The sequence below is a fragment of the Heliangelus exortis genome, chromosome 7 (assembly GCF_036169615.1).
Source record: "Heliangelus exortis chromosome 7, bHelExo1.hap1, whole genome shotgun sequence".
NCBI lineage: Eukaryota > Metazoa > Chordata > Aves > Apodiformes > Trochilidae > Heliangelus > Heliangelus exortis.
Window position 1 is genome coordinate 30,928,337 of NC_092428.1, and position 14,755 is coordinate 30,943,091.

Genomic DNA, 14,755 nt, shown 5'->3' on the forward strand with positions numbered 1-14,755 from the left:
CTTGAGAAGAATGAGGAATGAGGGATTTTGTAAAGGTTAATAGAAGCCAATCTCACAATACTGACCTTTTCAGTGCTTCCTCATTACTTCCTTCTTTATAAGAATGAATAGCTCCGTCTCCGTTCAGTACTAAGTGTACTCTGGGCTTTTGGATTTCTCTTTTTTTCATTTCTAACTTTTAATTTATTCTTTTTTTCCACCTGAATATTAAGCATCATTTATTGCTGACAGCAATAATTTTCAAGGCAGCTCCCCCAGCCGGTCAGGGTGAAGCCACCTTCTCCACACATGGGCTTTTGGCTCTGTCACTGCCCTCCCCCAGTCCCTCTGGGTCTGATGCAGCTCTGTCACCACCTCTCCAAAGCAGCCAGGAGGTGAGGGATGGGTGTTTCGGGCTGGGTTGCTCCTGACCCAAACCTCTTGCCTTGTCCCAGGCATCCGCCTGCGGCTGTCGGGCGGTCAGAATGGCTGCGAGGGCCGTGTGGAGCTGGAGCGGGACAGCATCTGGGGGACAGTGTGTGATGATCTGTGGGACCTGTGGGATGCTGAGGTTGTCTGCAGGCAGCTGGGATGTGGCCGACCCATGGCAGCCCCGGGAAACGCCCATTTTGGCTGGGGTCCTGGCCCCATCTTCCTGGACGACGTGGGATGCCGTGGGGATGAGCCCTCCCTCCAGCTGTGCCAGCACAGGGGATGGGGGGTGCACAACTGCATGCACAGTGAGGATGCCAGCGTTGTCTGTGCAGGTGGGTGGGATGCAGGGACCACCAGCTCCCCTGTGTCTGTCCCCCGTGTTCCCATCCACTCCATGCACATGGCCCCATCGTTGTACCCTATGCACCAAGGTGGGGCCATGGCTGTGCCTCAATACTTTTCTCCTGGCCAACATGTCTTACTCTTCTTCCTTCACATTCACAGCTGCTCCAGAGACCCCAACGCATCCATCAGGTAAAGCTCTTCTAAGCCTCTTCCCACTTTTTAAATTTTTTTAATGTCTCTCTGTTTGGCCTTTCTTTCTTCCAAGTGTAGAGCTTGCACTTATCTTCCTGTAAAGGAACTTTTCATATTTTTTGTGTTTATCATAAGAATTTTGTGTCATTCATGCTGGCAGGAAAGTGAAAGCTTATTTTGAAGCTATGCTCATAGGAGAAATGAGATATATTTAAAAGTTGGCCCAGCAGCCTGGAGTGCTTATTTCAGTCTGTGACCATAAAATTGCAGAGTTTCCCAGAAGAATTGCAACTTATTTATCCTCCAGAGTCCTTAGGGGAATAAAGAGAAGCAGCAGAGTAACTGAGGGGGTGCTGTCTCTTCAGGAAGGTACTTTCATTTTTACTGGCATGGCCCCTCCCAGAATTAGACCTTGGCTGCAGAAAGGAGAGAGCAGAACAGAAAGCATCAAGGTGTTACCAGCCCAGCCAGAAGAGGGTGGTCTGACACCAGGGATGTGACAGGAAATCCCAAATGCAACATGAAAGTAAACTTAGAGCAAATCCAAATATTTGCTTTGCTTTGAGTCATACAGAATATCACTTGCAGCCATCAGGAGACCTGTGGATAAGATATGTACAGCTCAAGTGCAATGTTGTAGAAGATCCTGTAAGTAAATTCTCTTCCATTTCTTTCTGCAGCACCTTATTTTTGTGGTGGCTCAATCTCAAGTTCCTCTGGGATGCTGCAAAGTCCCTTCTACCCTGGAAGTTATCCAAACAATGCTGACTGCATGTGGGAAATACAAGTGGAAAACAATTTCCGTGTTATGCTCATGTTTAGAGAAATTGTGTAAGTAAAACATTGATTCCTGGGCAAATCTCAAAGTCAAAACTTACTGAAAAAGCTTGAAAACACCTTTGAAACAGTCAACTTTCCCAATTTTAAAGATATATTCAATAACATCCAGCAGCTGGGAAACTAGAACAAAATCTGGATTTGTGTAGTATCTTTTTTTTCCAGTATATTTACTACAGCTGCATACAAAACAAATAAAACCTCTGCCATGAAAACTTTAGGTGCTGCAAAATTTTATTAGGTGCTAGGCAGCTGAATCAGATACATTTGAATATATTTGACAAGGTGCTGACATTTCTTCACCAGGATGCAAAGCAGCAGATGTCAGTATGACTACATTGAAGTCTACGATGGGCCTCCACACTCTTCCCCTCTTCTTGGGAGACTTTGTTCTGGTTCCTTTCCCACGTTCATCTCTTCTTCAAACATGATGACCATTCGCTTCCACAGTGATTCTAACTACACCTTCGGAGGGTTTCTGGCTCACTACTCCTCCATTCCAGCAGATCAGAACACTAGTAAGTTCCCACTGGGGGTTTCTCAAGGGAGAAGGTTGTTTACTGGTTTTGTTTGCCTGGAAAACATTTGTATGTGTTTTAAGATGTCAGGGAAATCAAATGATGCATGTGAATCATGATGGGTTGGGTGTGTGTACGGTCTACCTCCCAAATTAAGCAAAAAAAAAAAAAAAAAAATAAGGCATTTGGGTTCAGTTACAACCTTCGATCATTGACACATTGCTGGAGGAGTCTCTAACACAGATTCTGTCTTCTTCCACCAGCTCTTCTGTGCTTGCCAGACTACATGCACGCAGTGGTTAGCAGGGACTACCTGGAGTCTCAAGGCTACTCGGCTCAGATGGTCACCCTGAACAACAGCAGCTGTAGGCCAACAGTCACCTCACAGGAGGTGATATTCAACATCCCCTACGATGGCTGTGGGACAACACAAGAGGTACAGTCACTGCAGCTTGCCCTGCAATGCAGGACCCACTTAGGACAGACTGCATGGAAGGGCCGTTGTGGTCCCCACTGCGAAGAAGTGAACCAACAAGACCCAGAAGGTTTTAGCTTTCTGTGTCCTCCCCATGCTTCATAGAAATGAGCTTCTAGGGTGGAAAGCATGGGAGAAAGTTACATGAGCTTTCCATTATTTTAAGTAAACAGAGAGTTTTAAGTGCAGGTTTGGGATGACTGTGGTCAACCCAATGATAACGTTGGTGTCAGCAACCAACGCAGTTTGATGTTCAATGAGCTGGCTCTGTCTTGGATTTAACAGTTTTTCTCTGATTTCTCTTTAGTTTCAGCAAGTTCATTTCATTTATACTTCAGGAAGTTTATTTACAATGTGTAGGCAGAAAAGACAAACATTAAGCTTCTGGGTTTAAAGAATTTAAGATGAATCTACAATTTTAGTTCATATTATAATTCATAGTTCATATATAGTTCATATAATAATTCATATTGCTCTACCAAAGCTTAGAACATGAAACCTGACAAAAAAGCAATTCTTAATTTTAAATTACATGTTAACCAGGAGAACGATGACACAATCAACTATTCCAACATGATCAAAATTACGTCTTCTGGAAACATAATCAAGAGGAGAAAGAACATTCATTTACATATCAGTTGCAAGATGCTACACAACACATGGATGAAAGTGATGTATGCTGCTGAGGATACTATAGACTTGCAAGAAAATCAATTTGGAAGATATGACTTGAACATCACCTTTTATGATTCCTCATCATTCTTGCAGCAAGTGCACAACTCTCCATACTACGTTGACTTGAATCAAAATTTGTACCTTCAAGCTTATCTTCACAGCTCTGACCCAAATCTGTCCGTGTTTGTGGACACATGTGTGGCATCTCCTGATCCTCAAGATTTTAACACTCTGGCCTACAATATAATCAAGGATGGGTAAGAGCTTTCTCAAGTCATTAGAAACATAGTTGTAACACGCTTTCTGCATGTATTTAAAAGAACAGAGCCACTCTAAATTGGTTTAGCTCTCATCATCAACACTGTTAAAAGGCATTTTTTTTTTGTTTGTTTTGGGTTTTTGTTTTGTTTTGTTTTGGGTTTTGTTGTGTTGTTTTTGTTTTTTTTTTTTTTTAATTTTTACAGTATGAGCCTGGAAATAAGAAATGGTATTTAGACTTACTAACATTTTGTTTCACCTTCTTCATCCTTGTCCTATATGCAAAGTTCAAAGTAATGGGAGTGAGGTAGATCAGATTTTGAAAGGTGGCAGCAGGAATCTATCATTCCAGGGGTTAACCATTTTAGGAAAACCAGGTGCATTTTAGCACAGATGTTAGTAAAAGTCTCTTCTCCCTTCTACAAAAAAAAAAAAAAAAAAAAAAAAAGAGTTGCCAAAGCTCTAACTGGAGTACTGCATCCAGTTCTGGTGTCCCCACCAGAAGAAGGACACAGATCTGCTGGAATGAGTCCAGAGGAGGGACACAAACATGATCCAGGGGCTGGAGCAGCTCTGCTATGAGGAGAGGCTGAAGGAGCTGGGATTGTTCAGTCTGAAGAGGAGAAGACTCGGGGTGTGACCTTAGAGCTGCCTTCCAGTCCCTGAAGGGAACCTACAGGAAGGCTGGAGAGGGACTTTTTGATAGGCAAGTCCAGCGACAGGACAAGGGGAAATGGATTTATACTGGAGGAGAATAGGTTTAGACTGGATATTAGGAAGAAATTCTTTTGTACCAGGGTGGTGAGACTCTGGAACAGATTGCCCAGGGAATCTCTGGCTGTCCCCTCCCTGGAGGTGCTCAAGTGCAGGTTGGATGAGCCTTGAGCATCTTTGTCTGGATGAGAGGCATCTCTGCCCATGGCTGGGAGGCTGGAGGATATGAGCTCTAAGATCCCTTCCAACCTAAACCATTCTATGATTCTGTGATTCATAGGACTTAAATCTGGTTTTGGGTTTGTTTGTTTTTTGTTTTTTTTTTTAAAAGTCTATATTATGCTATAAGAGTTGCAATTCTGTCTTACTGTGTTCTCAGTGCCTGGCTGTCTTATTATCTACTGTATTTTTAGAGGAATGTATGTGTTTTTTTATCCACCAAAACTGACTCTTCTTTCTTTCTAGCTGTGTTCAAGATTCTTCCTACACCACATACAACTCCCCCAGCAGCCACTTTGCTCGCTTCAAGTTCAATGCCTTCGAGTTCATGAACCACCACAGCTTGGTCTACCTGAGGTGTGAGCTGGTGGTCTGCAGGCTCCAGGACCATTCCTCCCACTGCTACCGGGGCTGTGCCCGGAGGTCCAAGAGAGATACAAGTTCTGCTGAGGAAAAAGTCAGTGTGGTTGTGGGACCCCTTCAGCTTCGTGAAGGGAGTGCTCAGAGTAGCAGTACTGGTAAAGTCAAATAAATATCCCTTGTATTTCCCCTCAGACCACTTAGGTCTTTATCTACAATGCACAATTACAGTGCTTGAGAACACTTTTGTAATCCCAGCACTTCTTAAGTGATTAAGAAATATTTTCCACATTCATGTCACACGCTGCTCGGTACAATCATTGCATCATTTTTCTCCTCTTTGCTTCTCTTCTGACACCCTTCTAAGACCATTTATCTCAGACTTCACCGTTTTGTGAGCTGGAGAAAAAAAAATGAATGAGGCATCAATAAGTATTCCAAGGTTTATTAAATGGAAAGGAGATTTAATCTGGATAAAATTAGTAAGCCATGTCTGGAAAGGAAATGGAAAAATTTATCTTACCAGGATATCTGAAATTGTGGCTATGCAATATTCTAACTATTTTACTCTTAATGCTGAATTACTCATTGAAACAATAATAGATCTGTGCTTATTTATAAAATGCAGAGATTTCCAAGCTAATCTGTTACATGAGCAGTGCAATTCCAAATCAAAGGAGGGAATATTTAGAAAACAATAATTCTATTTTGTCTTTCAAAGACTCTGTGATTAAAATACAAACAAATATTTTACTGTGTTGAAGAGTTTGGTTTGTTGGATTAAAGATTCACCAAGTCCCTTCTTCTGAAACATTACATAGGAGATGTCTAAAGATGTCAGTGTAGGTTAATCTTTTTCTTTCTCCACATGCAAATTCCTCCAAAAATATCTGCCTAGAAGGCAGATTGCTGACTACTCAGAAATACCTCTCCTTTTGTTTTCCACCACTTTCTCCTGTGTGTCACAGACAAAGTCACCCATGTTGTTTAGGGCACTTTTAAGGACCTGTCTCTGCATTTCCCCCACCCCATGTTTCCTCCCAAGAGCAGGTGCTTCTTTAGTCCCTGGGCATCCTTCCCCACCCAAGCAGGCCCTGCAACCACTGCTGTTGGAGCATCTCCAAAGGTGAGGAGAGAGGAAGGGTGACAGAAACTTCTTTTACACACCAGTGAGGAATAACTGTCCTCTACAGGAGAGAGGAAGGGTGACAGAAACTTCTTTTACACACCAGTGAGGAATAACTGTCCTCTACAGGGTGTTTCGCTGTGTGAGAAGGTGTTCCCTCCAGTATTTGACTTTCTGCCTGTTGCTTGTGTTTGGGAACACTTCTACATGATGCTGTGAAGGGGCGTGGGGTACCTCAGTGCTGGATGGGTGTTGGCACAGCTCTGTGTGGCTGAAGCATGGCACTTTAATGGAGTTAAACTGTAAAGGGTGGGTAAAAAATAAAATATCATCTGGTGGTAGCAAAGTCAGAAGATGTCTCCAGACCTCAGAGGGGAAGACTCCTTGGTTCCACATTGACAGTAGGATGTATTTGTAGAGCTGAGCACAGAAATCATCATATCCTGAGAGCTCTGGGAAAAAAATTCCTCAGCCATTTTAGTGCAAATATTGTTGCTCTTTTCTCTCCTGCCATTTCTGTTATCTCCTCACAACCCCCACCTCCTGCACCTGAGATCCCTGGCACAACCTGGTCTCCCCCTCACTCCACATCGTGGCACCTGACTACGTGACTACCACAGAGCCACCAGGTCCCTGCCACTGCCTCCATCCTCCCTGACAGCCACCCCAATGCCACCTCCTCCTCAGTCACAGCACCACTGCTTGACCAGATCATCAAAAACATTTCAGCTGCAGCTTCCCTCTGCACCCTCAGCACCACCACCCAGCCCAACATCTTCCCATCAGAGGTTTCCTCAACTTGTCTGGACAATCTCTTCTCATGCTAAGGAAATTACCATCACTGTTGAAAAGGCTTTTTATGTCTACCCTTAGTTTTCACTGCGGCTGTTCAAACCCCTTAGCTCTTGCCCTGTCCCTCCTGACCATGGGGAGTAATTTTCTCCCTTTCTTTTGAGGTCCGTTTTACTTATTTGGAGACTGATGGTTTTTTCTGTTGTTTTTCACTTCTCTAGCTTAAATAAATCCAAAATCAAAATAAACTGAGCTTTTAAAAGTGTTTTGTTTGCAATATTCAAGGCTGAACCACACAACCTGATCTAAAGGATTGCCAAAACAATTGGAAACTAGTGACACAAATCCTACACCCAGCAGACCCATAAATCTCACCCAGCACTTTGAATCTCAGTCAGAAGACTTTCCAGATCTCATCAAAATGTCATTTAAACGTTGGGAATTTCATATCTCCTTCCCAGCAGGCAATGTTTTGTTCAATTTTTAATATTTTTAGTTCCTGATCATGATAAAATTATTTCTTTGTTTTTCCATGGTTGTATATTTTGTGATTGTAAGGAGTTTCCTTCTCAGGACTCACCCAGCCTTTCAGAATGTGTTGAGCACAGTCATTCATCAGGCTGCAATATGCTGGAAATACAAACAACCAAATTCTACATAAAGATTTACCACTGGTGTGTGACAACACAAAAGGCACGCTCTGGGATTTTTGTCTTTCATGTCCTAGTCAAAACGAAAGCCAAAATGTAAACACAAACTGTTTAGTTGGCCTTTTGGTTTTTTTTCTTGTTTATTCATCTGGTGTGGGATCAGTGTTCTGCCAGCCACAGAGTGCAGCCTGGTGCCTGCTAGCAGAAGGATGTCAAGCTCCATGAGCATGTGGAGACCACTGCCTTTGTTCTTTTTAAATGAACTTTCTGGAGGCTTCTTGTTGTCACCCCCTTCACCTTGGAGAATAATATAGTGAATCACAGAGTAGTTTGGGTTGGAAGGGACTTCACAGATCACCCAGATCCAACCCCATTTCCTTGGGCAGGGTCACCTTCCACTTGACCAGGTTTCTCCAAGCCCCATCCAGCCTGGGCTGAGACACTGCCAGAGATGGGGCAGCCACAGCTTCTCTGGGAAACCAACCATCACTAAGTAAGTTTTAACGTTGAGTAACTGTCCCTGTCCACCTTTGGAATTAGATTATTTAATTTCTTCCTAGCGTTTTTCTTGCTACTCATCATCCTCATCATCATAGAATGGTTTGGGTTGGAAGGGACCTTGAAGATCATCTGGCTCCAACTCCCCTCAATCATGTAGTATTGTTCACTCAGTAGTATACACTCAACCAACTGTCTCAGCACCAACTACATGTTGTTTGTAACATCATGCTAAAATCCCTTGCAAATTTCTACCTATGTAGTGTGAGTTATGTTGGGAGATAACAATGACTGAATTACACCATATATCCACACCACTGAGCTGCAGGTATTCCTGACTCCAAAGGAAGTGCACATCCCTGAACAGCTCCCCCAAAGTGACAACTGGGATGGCTTCTTTGTTTCACAGAAAGAGAATGGATCCATAGTAACTTGGTTTCAAATCCCACACATTTTTTTGGAAAAAAAAAAAAAAAGGCATGGACTCAATATAGGTTCCTGCCAGGGGCTGTTCCCAGTGTTATCATGCAAACTGTTTGGCTATCATTGGGGTTAAAGCAAAGCTCTTGTTTGCTTGTTTGTATGTTGAATTTCCTGTGCTTTGGTGTCCTGTTTATGTTTCTATTCTAATTCTGGAATCTGAAGCAGATACTGCAACTCCTGTAGTCCTCCTTCTCAGGAACATACAATAAAAATATTTATAATTTGGTATAAATAAATATTGTATTGTTTCTGGATCCCATAGCCAACATGTAGATCCCTTTTCCAGCTGTTAATAAAAGGTCCCAGTGTTTTGTAGACTGACATTAAAAAATAGCTAATTTGGGTCTGCAGGGCATGGGTGAGAGAAACATTTTTTTCTTGTTTTCATTCCTTTCTTCCCAAGCCTTGCCATAGAAGTCCACAGATACTCATGGATATCAAGCTGAATTCAGCATCAAAGCACAACAGTGTGCTTAGCTTTAATGCCTTTTAATGCCTGAGTTTGCCCCAAGTTCTAATTAATTAACTAAATTAATTTATACTCTGGTAATCATTTTCACTTGACTGATCATTTTATCTTTTTTTTTTTTTCAGTTAACTCCACCAGCCTCACCAACCACAGGTAAGCTTTTTTAACAGGACTGTGCTTGAATGGGAAATCAGGGTAGATGAGTTGTCCACCATGCTTTAAAAAACTCAGAGGAAAAAAGCAAAGATTTTTCTTGAGGCTGCCCTGCCCCTGCCCTCCACCTGTGACATGTCCAAGACAAACAGACCCACAGTCCTTTGCTCTCCTGTATCCCTGAACCCAAGCCCAACTTTTTTGCACATTTTCTGTTAACTGCTTTATGCTACAAGGAGGAGAATTTTTATTTGTTTTTCTTTGTTTTGGTTGTTCTCTTTTCGTGTTTGCTTTTATTTTTTTGAGCAGTTTACATTTAGCTGGGAAAAAAACCTAAGGAGATATTCAAACTCTCAGAGCAGCTTGTGTGTCATGAGATTTTCTATCTCAGGCTCAAGAACTGTGACATGAAGAGCATATTTTAAAATGCTGAGGAAACTGGGAGTGAGATTTGGTTTTGTTTCCTAGAATAATGCTCGGATCACCTCTTTTGCCCCAAATCCTCTGGTACCCATCCAAGAAGTTTTTTCTTCGTTCTTTCTAAGATAAATGAATTAGCCACAGACTGTGATATAGAAATGAATTGGGCTGATGCTGTTTTAAGTAGCATGCCAAGCTTGAATTACCCACCTCTTCTTTTTTGGGATTTTCTTTTTTCAGTTTTCAGAAACTATAGTTTCAGAGAGATGGCTTCTCTCTTTCCTTCTCTTTCTGTAGGAAGACTGTGAGGGCTGTATTTTGTCCTCAGACAGGGCCATACAACCCTGCTGAGGCTCAGGAAGATTTTTGTGGGTGTGAGTGATTAAATAGAACAGAGAAAATGTGAGGTTTGAACAGCTGCAGCCAGATCAGTGTTAGGCTGAAATCCATCCCCTGGTGATGGAAATTAAGTCTTTTGTATTTTATCCATATATCTTTCTTGCTGCTTTTTCCTCTCCTCTCCTCTCTGCTCTGATCATGCTTCCAGCTTCCCAGTTCACATCAGGATCTTGTAACTCTGCCTCATCTCCTTCATCCCTTCTGCTCCTTGCTTTTTAATTTAGGCTCTGGGACTTGGTAAAAAGAATAAATTTCCTTCTGTGCCTGACCAGTTGCTAGCACAGCAGGACACTGACTTGGGGGATCCTTGTTTGGTGAAGTTACCTGGTTATAAGAAGTTTATACACAGGTTCAGCTGAGGATGTTGAAGTGTTTCTGAAACTTTTGGCCTAAATCACCACAGTCTTCTTTTGCTGAGCATGGATTAGAGCAGAGCTCTTTCTCACATGAGATCTGATGAAAATTAAGTTATCCTGACATGAGAGCACTGTTCTCCCATGCAAAGAGGTGGCAGAGAGCATGATTTAATGTTATAAATCCAGGCCTTCTTTCCAAAGTGTTGGATCCTGCCATCCCTAGTTGCAATCTCAGAAAAACAACCACAAAGCCCCAGTTGGAGGGCAGTGGCCAAGACCTGTTGCTTCAGCTTCTTTTGGAGCTCCTGGACAGCCTGAATCCAAAAGCTGCACACTGTGCATGTAAACCTTGCCAGTGTGATACAAACCTTTGTTTCATGAAAGTTCACTGTATTTCTCTAAGTAATGCATTGTTGAGGAAGACAAGTGGCCTACTCTCTGCCAACATTGCAAGGATTTATTCAGGCATCACATGAGATGTTTCCCAAAGGCTGTGAAGGATGACAGCTGGGATGACACTTAAAGATCAAGCTGAAAATTAACTGTTTAAAATGCAGATTGGAAGTGCTGCAGTCTTTAGGGGTTGCTGCTTTAGCGGTTGCTGATATTGCCTTTTTGGGGTAAAAAAAACCAACAAAACATCTTGTTTCCTAGCAGATAAGGAACACATTGCCCCAGCTTGCAGCTGCAGGAGAGCAAATGGCCATGGTGTGCAAGCCACAGGAGCATGGGGCTAGGACCTCAGCCAGCTGGTGGTCCCCTGCACCAGAGGTCCCCTGGGTGGGGTTTTCTTTGCTGGCTCCTGCACAGCATGAGGAATCCAAGGTGGGAGATGCTGCAAATCCCTGCAACCCTCTCAGCCTGTGGATCTCCCTTGAAGGACCCTGGGCAGAGCCCCCATGGTGGCCATGGCCTGGGGGATCCAACCTGCAAGGGGATGGGGGAACACAACCACCCCCCCAGCTCTGCTTTAGGAGAGTGGAGAAGCTGAGAGGTGGGGAAAAGTCTGCCATCATTTTTCCCCTGGCATGGGTGATTTTCTCCCTGGTTGCATTCAGCTGGTTCCTCTGGGGCTGGCCAAAGATCCAAAGTTCCTCTTGGATATTTCAAGGTAAGGATTTAACCAATGGTCTCATAGAAGGGCTTTGAATGATAATTAGGGTAACTAAAAAACCAAAGTATTATAAACAGGCCCTTGAAAAAAATAATAACAGAAATGCTTTTAAAATTAAAAGGATCTGTATTAAATTACTCATTGGGAAAAAAAACAATCAGGCTTGTCAAAATGCAGAGCCCAGCCCTTGAAATACTCAGTTATAAATTCTGACAGCGGTTTTAGCAGCATTAAAGGAACCTGACTACCCTGGGTCCCACTTTGAGCCCTGCTGGGATGCTGCTGCTGCACCCAGGATGTCTGCAGGGGCCAGGGACTGCACCTCATGCTTTTCAGTGCTATCTTGTGGTTTCCTCTGAAATCAATGCCCACTGGAACCAGTAGACATCATGGGGGTTTAGTGGCTTTGAGGTCTGAAGGTGCCACCAAAGATTTTAATTATTTCATAGAATCCCCAGCTGGCTTTGGTTGGAAGGGACCTTAAAGTTCGTCTAGTTCAACCCCCCCTACATTGCTTTTAATGTAATGTAGAATACACATGTATTGTATTGACTTTTTATGCATTGTAGGAAAAATTAAATTTTATTAAAGTTAAATTAAAAAAAATTTATTAAATTAATTAAAGAAATTAATTTTCTTTCATGTACTGGAAGAGCTTAGACAAAAATATGATACACTGAAAGGAGACCCCAGAGAGCAGGTAGGAGTATTTGGTAAAATCATGGTGAGCTGCAGGTGTGTACAGGTTAGGAACAGCCCAGAGGCAGACAGGTGAGCAGCTTTTCTGTCCTGTCAGTGTTTACCAGAGAATAAGGTCAAGAACTTCTTCAGATTACACCCATCTAAATGTTAAGTTGGGATAAATGAGGCTTGACTGGATATACAGAGCCACCTGAATGTCAACAACTGATATTTGCTCAGAGCAGAGCTGCTGTGGGTCCTGTGCTGCAGGGAGGGAATTATTCAGGAATATGAATGTCTTGGAAGTACAGGCTTCAGGAGCACCTCCTTGCCCCAGGGATCCTGAAAAGCAGAAGCACTGAAGCAGGATGAATGTGTGTGTTCATCCATAACCGGTGAAGTGAGAATGGCATGGAGGTCTCTCATCTGACCTGCTTTGTGCCACCTCATTTCATCCTCCTATCTTAGAGAGCCAGATGAGACTTCGAAGGGCAGCAGCACAAGCAGAGAGCCAGCTGGAGAGACTCTAGGAAAGGATCTGGAGTTCCTGATGGACAACAAGTTGACAATGATCCAACATCGTGCCCTTTGAGCATTGCCAGAGGGCCACAAGAAGTGATCCTTCCCCTGGGCACTGATTTGTACAACTGCCTCCAGCACCAGAGGCAAGGGCACCCCAGAGCAAAAGGTCATCAAGATCTTCAGGGGACTGGACTTAAAGATGTACAAGGAGATGCTGGTGGCCTTGAGCCTGGTCAGCCTTAAGAATGTGAAGGGAAAACTTTATTGCCATCTACAGTCAGCTACTGAGAGGGGGCAGAGAACATGGAGCCATTCTCTCTACAGAGGTCCACAGGAGGCACAAGTCAGAACTTGGAAAATTCCACCTAGATATAAAGGATTTTTTTTTTTTTTTTTTTGTTTTAATGAGGTGGTCAAACACTGGAACAGAAACCCAGAGAAGTGATGAGATCTCTATCCTTAGAAGCATTCAGAGGTTTCATAGACATGCCCAGGACCAACCAGTTCTGGACCTACCTCAACCTGAGGCTGGAACAGAGCTCTCTGGAGCTCTTTCCAACCTGCATTGGTCTCTGATTCTGTCTTTCCATGAAGCACCTAAATTCAGAAAAATTTTCTTTCTTTCATGTCAATGAGGTTGGTGAATGGATGGAACCAGAGTGAAGGGCATGTTACAATACCTTACAAGGGAACCTTGGGAAACATTTGTGATAATTTCTGTGATAGAAGTGATACAGAAGTTGTCTGTAACCAGCAGGTTTGTGGACAAGCTGTATCATCTTCAGGAGACTTCACTTTTGCTCACAGCTCAAGGAATTTTGTCATGAATGATGTGCAGTACAGAGGGAATGAGAACTACCTATGGGGAAGTTCTCTCAGGGGGTGGTATGAAGAGAAGCACGACAGCCACCAGGATTCCACTGTCATTTACTTGTGGATATCAATCTTTGTTTTACCAAGAAAAGTCACAATTAATTTTTAATTTTTCGCAGAGCCAGAAGTGCTCCCCTGAACTAGAAAATTCTTTTCTCAACAGTGCTGTGGCTTCCTTACCAGTATCCAAGTTCTCTCCTACGCAGATAATTTCCCTCCCTAACTTTTTAACTCAACATTTGACATTGCAAACTTCCATCCAGATAAGGTTCCAAAGTTTTTAGTTCATTTTAATCCATGTCACTCAGAGCCCACCCAAAACCTTTATACCACCATCCTATTATTTTTATAACCTGCAATCTGTATTAACCAATTATATTCCTTACTCCCAAGACTAAGGAAGAGCACCAAAAGGCAATCCTGAGGCATGTTCTGCCCTTATAGAACCAACAAGCTTTCCCACAGGACATTTTTCATGAAGTTAAGGTCCTAATCCCACATGCTTCACCTTGACAAAGCTTCTATTGAGTGTCTGCAGATGATTTATTTGAGTGAGATAATCAGCATAAATCAAATAGAAAGGTTTAGAGTCACGACTCCTTGGCAGCACAGGGGGCAGGGAGCAATGTGAAGGAACCAGGGTTGTGTCAGACCCATGTGAAGAAGGAAGTGCCTCACTCAGACTTCTGGGAAATCCACATCCTTTCCCAAATTTAACCTTGGCAACTTTGGTTAGTACCAGATGGTAAAAAAGTTGCAAAATCTTATCCTATTCTCCATTGATTTTCAAGTTGATAAGGACCTAAGGAAAGTCAGCTCATAATCTCATGCCTCAGCATTCTTTTTGCCTTCAGAACACATGTATAAAAAAGACCTTCATTAGTCAGTTGCTGAACACTGTCTGAAAGAAAAAGAGGTTTTGCAAAGATAGGTGAAATGTTATCATAGAATGATTGAATGTCTCAAGTTGGAAGGGATCCATAAGGATCATCAAGTCCAATCCATGCTTCATGCAGGACTACCCAAAACTAAACCATATGACTAAGAGCATCATGAGGATGCTCCTCAGACTCTGGCAGGCTGTGTGCCATGACCACTTCCTTGAGGAGCCTGTTTCAGTCACCAACAGTATTCTTAGTGAAGAACCCATTCTAAAACTGCAGTTAATTTTGCAAAAACTGCGATTGATAAACTGTGTATTTTGTCTCTTCT

The 14,755-nt window shown here is 42.8% G+C and overlaps 1 protein-coding gene and 1 long non-coding RNA gene across 2 annotated transcripts in view; both read left to right on the forward strand.

Moving 5' to 3' along the window:
- DMBT1 (deleted in malignant brain tumors 1) overlaps positions 1–5,757 on the forward strand; it is a 46,855-nt gene extending 41,098 nt beyond the window's left edge. Inside the window, exons 28-34 of the mRNA XM_071747996.1 lie at positions 435–746; positions 919–948; positions 1,632–1,782; positions 2,095–2,306; positions 2,570–2,742; positions 3,325–3,713; positions 4,894–5,757. Coding sequence (XP_071604097.1) covers positions 435–746; positions 919–948; positions 1,632–1,782; positions 2,095–2,306; positions 2,570–2,742; positions 3,325–3,713; positions 4,894–5,179 — 1,553 coding nt within the window. The 3' untranslated portion in view covers positions 5,180–5,757. The remainder of the gene's footprint in view (positions 1–434; positions 747–918; positions 949–1,631; positions 1,783–2,094; positions 2,307–2,569; positions 2,743–3,324; positions 3,714–4,893) is intronic.
- Positions 5,758–6,226: 469 nt separating this feature from the next.
- On the forward strand, positions 6,227–14,718 carry LOC139798646 (uncharacterized). Its single transcript, XR_011726887.1, has 3 exons — positions 6,227–9,178; positions 11,011–12,057; positions 12,093–14,718. It is a non-coding gene; the product is annotated as an uncharacterized lncRNA (long non-coding RNA).
- The last annotated feature ends 37 nt before the right edge of the window (positions 14,719–14,755 follow it).